The sequence below is a fragment of the Photinus pyralis genome, unplaced genomic scaffold (genome assembly GCF_008802855.1).
Source record: "Photinus pyralis isolate 1611_PpyrPB1 unplaced genomic scaffold, Ppyr1.3 Ppyr1.4_unclustered_Scaffold612, whole genome shotgun sequence".
In the NCBI taxonomy this organism is placed as follows: Eukaryota; Metazoa; Arthropoda; class Insecta; order Coleoptera; family Lampyridae; genus Photinus; species Photinus pyralis.
The window spans coordinates 1-9640 of record NW_022171899.1 but is presented as its reverse complement, the minus strand read 5'-3'; the positions used below and the strand labels follow the sequence as shown (position 1 = coordinate 9640).

The following is a 9640-nucleotide window of genomic DNA, read 5'->3' as shown; positions in this document are numbered from 1 at the left end:
AATAATAATATATTTATTGAGTTATTGTGTGGGTACACTTACTCTAGTCAAGTCTCATACATATGTAATTAACAGACACAAAGGTATATAAAAAGTACATACAAGTACAACAAAGAGACATGCATATTCCTTACTCAATTCTGCGACAGTGACTTATAAACTCGTCAAATGAATAGAAAGCATTTTCTATAAGTACCTTTTTGATAGAAGTTTTAAATAACTTTAAAGGAAGTATTTTTATATGTGCGGGAATACAATTATACAATACCTGTGATTGATAAGTCAAACCATTTCGAGTTTTTGTTAGTCTACAAAAAGGTAGCCTTATGTTGTCTTTTTGCCTGGTGTTATACGAGTGTACATCTGATTGAAGGACAGTTGAGACCATATTACTTTTGACTAGACATACTACTTGCAAAATATATAAGCAAGGGAATGTCATAATTTTTAAAGTGATAAATGAGACACGGCAGTCGTCTCTATAGTTTAAACCAGAGAGCACTCGTACGGCTTTCCGTTGCAAACGGAATACACTGGACCAGTGGGAACTGTGTCCCCATGCCAAAATTGCATATGATAACGTACTTTGTATAAGTGCGTAATAAGCAGTTTTCATTACCTTTAAGGATACATTGTTTTGCAATTTCCTTAATAAAAAAAGTGATTTATTCATTTTTTTAATAATGTTAGTACACTGCACATGAAAATTAAGCTGTGGATCTATTACACAACCCAAGAGGGACATTTCCCTTGTTGCAAGATAGGGGTCGGTCGTTCTTAATGATAGGGGCATTATAACTGTTTTTGATTCATTCAGTAGTAGCTTATTGTCTATACACCAATTTGTAACGATTTCGATGGCACTTCGAGTATATGACAGAGCAATACTGAAGTCATCGTTACATGATAGCAAGGTTGCGTCATCAGCATAAAGAATGCAATCCATGTGTTTAGGCAACACCGTGGGCATATCGTTTATATATATTAAAAATAACAGGGGGCCGAGTATAGACCCCTGTGGAACTCCCCGTGTTACAGGTAATGTCGGAGAAATAGTCTGATTCACGCGCACACACTGGAACCTATTGATTAAATATGATTTAATTAGTGCTAAGCTTGAATCATTAAAGTGGTACACGTATTGTAATTTACGAACTAATAGATTGTGGTCGACACAATCGAATGCCTTAGATAAATTGATAAATGCCGCTACCAAATGCTGACCTCTTTCAAAACATTCGTAGGCATTATTAACGAAGGTAATAATTGCATCAGAAGTTCCACGTCCTTTCCTAAATCCAAACTGTTTGCGGTAAAATAGAGCACTATTTTCGAAAAAGTGGTTCATTTGCTTGTATAGGACTCTCTCTAATACTTTGCTGAACACAGGAAGAATCGAAATTGGTCGGTAGTTGTTCAAATTGTTGGTGTCGTCACCTTTTTTAAACAGGGGCAAGACTACTGCTATTTTAAAACAGTCCGGAAAAATTCCGGTCGATATAGCAAGATTCACTAATCTGGTTAGTGGTCTTACAAGCACATCAATGTTACGCTTAATCACTTGAGTATTGAGACCAAAAAAGTCTTTCGTGTTGCTGTTCCGCAGGCTGGAGATGGTATCACGTACTTCCGTTTGCGAAACACAATTAAACTCAAATTTTAAACCTAATGGAACATTAGTAATCTTACAATGATCTATGGGGTCTTTTTTGCTACTAGGAAGACTAGATAGAATTTGGTCTGTGACGCTTGAAAAGAAATAATTAAAATCATCGGCAGTTAAATTGCATTGTGGGTTCGTATTAGAAATTCTTTCAGAATTTATAATGGACCACATTGCTTTTGTGGAATTTCCAGATACAGCAATGTGCTGATCGTTAGCTGCTATTTTAGCCAATTTTATTTGATTTCGATAAGTTGCAGTCCAAGACTTCTTAATTTCAAGTAAACTCTGCGTGCGATATTTCGCATAGAGACCACTAATTAACTGAACATTGTCTCTTAATCTTCTAAGATTGTCATTAAACCAGTTGAATCTATATCTACCCGAATATTTGTTTCGTTTGTCTCTTACAAGCGGAAAGCAAGTCAAATAACATTCATGAAAAAACTTAATGAAATCAGAAAAACATTGGTTACAATCACCTGTATCACTAATAATGTCTTTCCAATCACAATTGTAAAGTTTATCGAACAACATGTACATACCAACTTGGGTGATTGGTCGATGCAGTTTAGTTGCGTAATAGTTCCTAAGATCTTTTTCAAAATGATTCAGTACAAGCAGCTGCCCTAGATGGTCAGCAAGGCCGGTGTTTATTGTAGTACTACTGAAATCAAAAACACTAAAATTTGAAAAAATATTGTCTATGCAATTTGCTCCGCGAGTAGCCGAGAAGATTGTTCGTATAAAACCATTACTTTCTAATAAATCACCGATAATGGTTGCTCTCTTATCGACAGAAAAGTGCACATTAAAGTCACCCGCTAAAACAACATTAAAATTAACAATCTTTTCGAGTACTAACTCTAAAATGTCATAAAATTTCTTAAAATCCCCATTGGGCGATCTATATACACATATAACTACAGTATTAGAATTAACTTGCACACAACAAATTTCCGCATGCGTTTCTTCAGAGAGGTCATTAATGAATTTAAGTGGTTTCACACACGCACTTTCCTTTGTAAAAATTAACACTCCACCATGTTTACGCGAAGGTCTACAGTAGAAAGATCCTACTGACCATTGACCAAATTTAAGAGCGGTAATTTGGTCAGTATCAGTAATCCAATGTTCACTTACACATATACAATCCAATTCCTTGTCGGCAACAAATGCTTCCAATTGGTTCAATTTGTTAATAATTGACTGAATATTTATATGAAATATGGATAATTTTTTATGAGATAAAGATGGTGAGGTCAGGTGTTCATTGTTGTTTGGGATCTCCGGAAGAAAAAACGATTTACTCGTGTACCCTGCGGCCAAACTCCTGGGTCCATGATCTTCTCTAAATCCGACAATTGTACGGTCACTTTGAAGGACGAGTAGTCTTTGGCATATTTTGACTGCAGTTTTTCGCAACACACGTCGGGAAACGTTGGCTGAAGATAACGTTGCAGCATGTCAACAGTCGTTCCTGGATCAAGCTTATACACATGAAGATACGCACGAGGAACTATTGCCTTGATTGTACAGTAGCTGGGATCAACATTGTTGCTGCCAATAATAGCAGCCCGTTTAGATTTTTTGTGCGTAACAGTTTTCCATTCCTTTTGAGTGGTATTGGTAGGTGCCTCATGCAGAACTTTAGCATACGATGCAGGTTCAGCGAGAACTTTTACATCGCTCTTAGAAGAGACTGGAGGGTCTCCATTAAGCGCAGAAGTAGATCCTTTGTCAGCTAATTTAGTAGTTGATGCATGGTTATTAGCAGATGCTTTTGGCTTAGGTTTCGCTACCTCCGAACGGGAGGAATTCTTATCATTGACGGATCCATTAGAGGTTTGAAGCTTATTTAGAAGTATAACTTGACTTTGGAGTGCATTAATTGCTATTGTTTGGTTACTTATTACTTTATCCTTTTCCGTTAATTAATTCCTTTAGAAATTTAATTTCAATTTCGTACAGTTTAACAGAGATTATTTTATTTTCAACGTACAGGTTATCGTCAGATTGCGCCGCACTGTCACTTTCACAACAGATTATTCGTTTGTCGTCAACTATTTTCACATGTTTAATGTGTTTAGCACATCCTGGATGATAAATCGCATTACACACATCACACTTCACATATGTTTGGGGCACTTTACTGCATCTTTTACAGTTTTTACTACTGAGCAATTCCGGTACGTCCGTACCGCCCGCCATACCTCGACGAATCTAATTGAACGAATTGAACCTAAACAGCGGTTAGCAGTTTGCTTGAGGTGAGTATTTTGTTCGTATATTTTTTGCATGAAGTAGGTCTAAATATATCCACTCTGATTACAAGTAATATATGGCCGCTCTATTAACGTTTATTTGAAAAAAAAACCTTGTCATACATATTACATTTATGATTTAATACCATGGTGGCTGGTGGTGTTGGTCGCTCTGCTGCATTTCTGATTGAGTAGCGTTATTATATTCTGGAGAAGGCAGTGGTAGATTGTATTGAGGGGAAGGAAGTGGGGTGGAAGCATAAGAAGAACTAGGTGAAGAGTAAGTACTTAGTGGTGACGCTTGAGGTACGTGAACAACTCGAACTTGGGAAGGTAGCACAACCTTTGACTGATTATCCAGGAGTTGCTTTCTTTCCAGCTCTTGAACGATGCCAAAAATCTTTGTCTTCCCTTCATTTAAGAGTATTGGATTCAGGGCTTTCAATGTGTGTGATACGCCGTTTAAAAATGCATCAACTGGATGAAGCTGCTCAGAAGATGGAGGTTGCTTCTGCCTTTCATTTCTCTTTTCTTCCAAAATATATGACATCAGCTGAGATGAAGCACTTTGATCTTGACGTTTATCGATTGTGTTAGCAGAAATCTTTTTCTTTTTGTGTATGGGCTTCGGGAATGAATGAATCATTGCTTGCGTTTCTTTCAGCATTTTCTATTGTCTTCTCCAACTCGTCATTTTCTGCAAGGAGTGTATCACTCTCTTGGGTCTCTTCTATATCATCTTCATCACCTTCCGCATCTTCATCTTGTAACTGGGATACATTTGATAAAGTTTCTCTTTCAGACATTTGGGGCAATATGAATTGTAAAATATCTTCATATTTGTATTTTCTTACGGGGCCAGCAGCCATACCTGTTGTAGTTTTCCTTTTCTTTAAAATTCTGCGAAACTGATCACGTATATGGATCCATTTTGTTTTGCATGTTATTGGCCCCCCTGCAATGAATAAACAACCATATACATTTTCTCTGTTATTTTATGATGAGTTACATAACAATCACCGGTGAATATAATAATATAATTTACTATTTTTTTGTTCCAGATTCCTAGCAACCGGGGATTCTTTCAAAACAATATCTTTCAGCTTTAGATTGGGTCGATCAACTGTGCAATCCATCATTCATCATACATGCCGAATAATTGTTGACATTCTTTTAGAGGAGGTTATGCCGGTGCCTAATGAAGATACATGGAATACAATTGCAGATTACTTTTGGAAAATGTGGCAATTTCCCAACTGCATCGGAGCTTTGGATGGCAAGCATTGTGTAATACAAGCTCCTAAAAATAGCGGCAGTCTTTATTGGAATTACAAAAAGACGTTTTCTTTGGTTCTTTTAGCTCTAGTAGATGCACAGTATAATTTTATTGCAGTAGATGTCGGGGCTTATGGCAAAAATTCTGATGCAGGCATACTTTCCAACTCAAACCTTGGGACGTCTTTAGAAAATGGATCAATAAATATACCAAGAGGCAAGAAGCTTCCAGGTTCTGATGTTGACCTACCCATGATAATTGTTGGTGATGAAGGCTTTCCTTTGAAAACCTATTTAATGCGACCTTATCCAGGAGCAAACTTGGATAATGAAAAAAAAATCTTCAATTATCGCCTTTCTCGTGCAAGGAGAGTTTCAGAAAATGCTTTTGGAATTCTTCAACAAAAGTTTCGTATATATACAAGAAGATTACAGGGCACACCTGAAAACCTTTCAGTTATTATATTAGCTACCTGTGTCTTGCACAATTTTATAAGACAACGTGAGAGATACGCCCATATTGCACGAGTATCAGATTCAGGTGATAGTACGTTAGAAACGTCCGAAAATTTACAAAGCTTACGTCCGACTAGAGGAAGAGCAACAAATGCAGCATTTCAAGTTAGAGATCTCCTTAGAACCTACTTTGTATCTCCAGCAGGTCAGGTAGAATGGCAACACAAAGCAACAGACCTATAGGGCACAATCTACATATAGACTAAAATATTATATCTACAGCTTTATAAGAATAAAATTGAATAAAATAGTAAATCAAAAGGTTCACTTACCTTCTACCTGTAGATCTTCTGCAATTTTTTTCCAAACCCTTTCTCTATACTCATTATTTTTGTATTTGTTATTACTGAGATCATAGAGTACGGGATAACGTCGCACTTCTTCAATAAGTTTCTCAACATCCATTTTAGGAAAGGTAAATATTCAAATGACGCTGAAATTATGTACCTACTACCTAATTGCACTAAAAACACATACTGGACCTATACGCGCAGCGGCACCGGCACGAGAAAAATTAAACAAAACTCGTCGGCTCGTTGTCGTTAACCGAATCTCGTAGTCGTCTCGTGTTCGTTACGTTCATGTGAGGCTGAATGTATTTAAACCTGTGCTATTAATTAAAAACGAGCGTCGCACGACACTCGTCTCGTGCACGTATCGTGCACGTCTCGTTTATGTGTGGCTAGACCTTAATTCTGTGATCGAAGATACACCTGCAATCACTACAGGCTTCATCACATTCATTACTTGCCTTTCTAATTCTTTCAGAGGTTTTTTCTTCGTGGTGGATTTCCATTCGTTCTCGCATTCGTTAAACGCTTGAAATATACAAATTCGAATTACGACCCAAATAGGTACATAATAAACATAGGTATAAACCACTTTTATTTGTTGAATAATACCTTCCTCCAATTGTCAACAGTTCGCGAAGGTCCTGTCCCAACGTTGTTTAATTTCACAACCATTTCGTCCCACAATTCTTTAATGATGTTAGGTGACATCCCCGGTTATAATTTACCCGTTATTAAAACATCGTGTTTTCGTATGTACTCCAAATATATTTCATATTGTTCACAACTCGTTTTGGGACCTCTCTTCGTAGTCTAGCAAAATATAAAATTATAACGTATAAATTAACATTTAAATACTAAAATATAAAGCATTTGTACTTATCTAAAAGTACAGCAAGCCTAATCAGAAATAAATAATCAGCAGGCGGATTCTGAATGATATCGTATCGAGCGACTCGATACAAGTACGCCATTTTTGCGATTCTAATTGCTATCGAGCAACTCGACTGTCGTGAAAAATTGTCCATTTTCGGACGACACCTCTCGTGGTGGGTGATAATTACATAAAATCAAACGTGTGAAAATTGTTAATATCGAAATTATGTAAGTTCATATTTATAAACAATCTTAGAATGTTGACTTCATTTAAGTATATAAATTACAGGGCGTTCAAGATAAAAGATGTACATTGGGAGATAATAGTTGATTTTATGGAAAATCATCGAGATTTTGCTACGGGCAAGATTATCCCGCAGGAAGGGAAACTTATAAGAGACTGTGGAAGGAGTTAACGCCCAAATTAAATAGTACAGGCTTAGGTGAGAGAACTGTAGCAAAATGGCAAAAGGTAAGTGTTGGACTATATAGCGCATTTTAAAGAGTTGCTTGCAAGCGAAAAATGGGACTCTGTATTCGCCCAGCATACCTTGGATGACAAATTTTCCAATTTTCTAGAGAAATTCCAATATTATTTGGACAAGGCATTTCCGATTGAAAGCGTGTACAAGAAGGCAACGACAGCATGTAAAACTAAACCTTGGATCACTAGGGACATCATAAATAGAGGCTCCCTTCTGCGTGAAATCTCTCTTATATGCAAACGTAGCGGTGACGCAAACTTAAAAATAAAATACAACTTACTCTACAAACACCACAAGGAACAAATTGAATCTGCAAAGAAAGAATATCACGACTCTATCTACGAGAACGCTCCAGTGAAGTCCAAATGCGCGTGGAAAATAATCTCGCAGGAAACCAAATGCCCTTCTAAGCATAGTGAATATCCGAAAGAATTCCGAGATGCCACAAACAACACTTTAGTTGGATATGCGGCCATCGCGGAGAATTTCAATACCCTTTTTATTTCCTCAGTAGAAGAGCTGTCTAGAACCACAAACCCTACAACTTCCAACATCGCTATCGGCACCAACTGTAAATACACCTTATTCTTAAAACCCATCGATGAATTAGAAACTGAGAATATTATTAGGTCAATCACCAATAAGTATTCTGCAGGAAGTGATGGAATTCCTTGTGCTATTTTGAAGCACATCACTAGCGATATTACACCCGTGCTGTGTCACCTAATAAATACATCTTTTGCAGATGGAACATTTCCAAAAGTACTAAAAACTGCAATTGTGATTCCGGTACACAAAAAAGGCGCCTCAAACGAATTTGGAAATTACCGACCCATATCTTTGCTATCTGCTTTCTCAAAAATTCTTGAGAAAGCGTTTTATGCACGATTAATGAACTTCTTACTACGCCACAAGATCCTGTATCCGCATCAATTTGGTTTCCGAAGAGGATTATCCACCCAAGATGCAGTCCTTTCATCTGTACGCTGTATCTTCCGAAATCTCGAATTAGGGAAAAAAGTCACTGGACTTTTTTTTGATTATTCTAAAGCATTTGATGTAGTAGATCAAAAACTCCTTTTACATAAACTACAACACTACGGAGTCCGGGGTATTGCTTACCAATGGATAGTTTCTTATTTAACCGGACGATCACAAATTGTCTCTATAGCGGCGGAAGGTAGTAAGTACAACTCGTCACGGAAAGAAGTGTGTATTGGTGTTCCTCAAGGAAGTACTCTAGGGCCTTTACTTTTTGTCATTTTTTTAAATAATTTAATAGACTCTTTCAACAATAACATTGAACTTCTGACTCTATTTGCGGACGACACTTCAGCGTTAATTACAGCTGATACGGTACAAGCGTCAACTGAAGGTGCAAACAGGTGCGCGTTAAAAATGGCGGATTATTGTCACCGAAATGGACTTATATTAAACAGTGAAAAAACTAACCTAGTGACTTTTTCCACCCAAGTGCCTAATTACAGTCTTTTAGTCAGACTTGACAATAAATGTATTCGCCAACATCAAACCATGAAGTTTTTGGGTATATTTATTGATTGCAATCTCACGTGGCACTCGCATATTGACTACTTGTGCAATATTTTGTCAAAAAAATGTTATGTGCTATGGCGCCTCCGTCATTCTGTTACTCTTAAAATATTGCTTAATTATTATTATGCCCACGTACACTCTATAGTGTCTTATGGTGTGGTACTTTGGGGTAATAGCTCGAAACTTAACAGCATCCTCATTATACAAAAGAGAATGCTACGGATAATTTGTTACAAACCTTACGGCTACCCATGCAGACAATTGTTCAAGGACTTGCACGTACTTACAGTGCCCTCGGTATATATTTTGCAGTGCGCGATCTATGTCCGTAAACATAAAATTTACCTCTCCACCGATAGGCAGGACAAATACGATCTACGGCGGGACGACCATCTACCGATACCGGCCCATCAATACACCTTGTCGGCAAAAAATTGTTATATCATGCCTATAAAAGTGTACAATAAATTGCCTAGAAACATTAAAAACATTTTATCAGCTTCACATTTTAAAAACTCGGTGACAAAGATGCTAATTGAAAAAAGTTATTATTCCCTTAAGGAATATTTTGATGACAGATTATAAACTAATTCGAATTTGTATGCTCTATTTCTTTTGTTATTTGTGTTTACTCACTGTATTTTTATTGTAATGACTTATCCCACAACGATCAAGTTCAAGGGACGAATAAAATTATTATTATTATTATTTATTATT

General features: G+C 36.9%; 1 protein-coding gene across 1 annotated transcript; it reads right to left on the bottom strand.

Moving 5' to 3' along the window:
* Positions 1-4446: 4446 nt before the first annotated feature.
* LOC116182593 (transcription factor Adf-1-like) lies at positions 4447-6395 on the bottom strand. The gene is made up of 2 exons (XM_031503133.1): positions 5991-6395; positions 4447-4882 (listed from the first exon to the last, which is right to left on the bottom strand). Exons 1-2 carry the CDS (start codon positions 6121-6123, stop codon positions 4521-4523), a joined length of 495 nt encoding a protein of 164 aa, XP_031358993.1. The 5' UTR covers positions 6124-6395; the 3' UTR covers positions 4447-4520.
* Positions 6396-9640: the final 3245 nt, after the last annotated feature.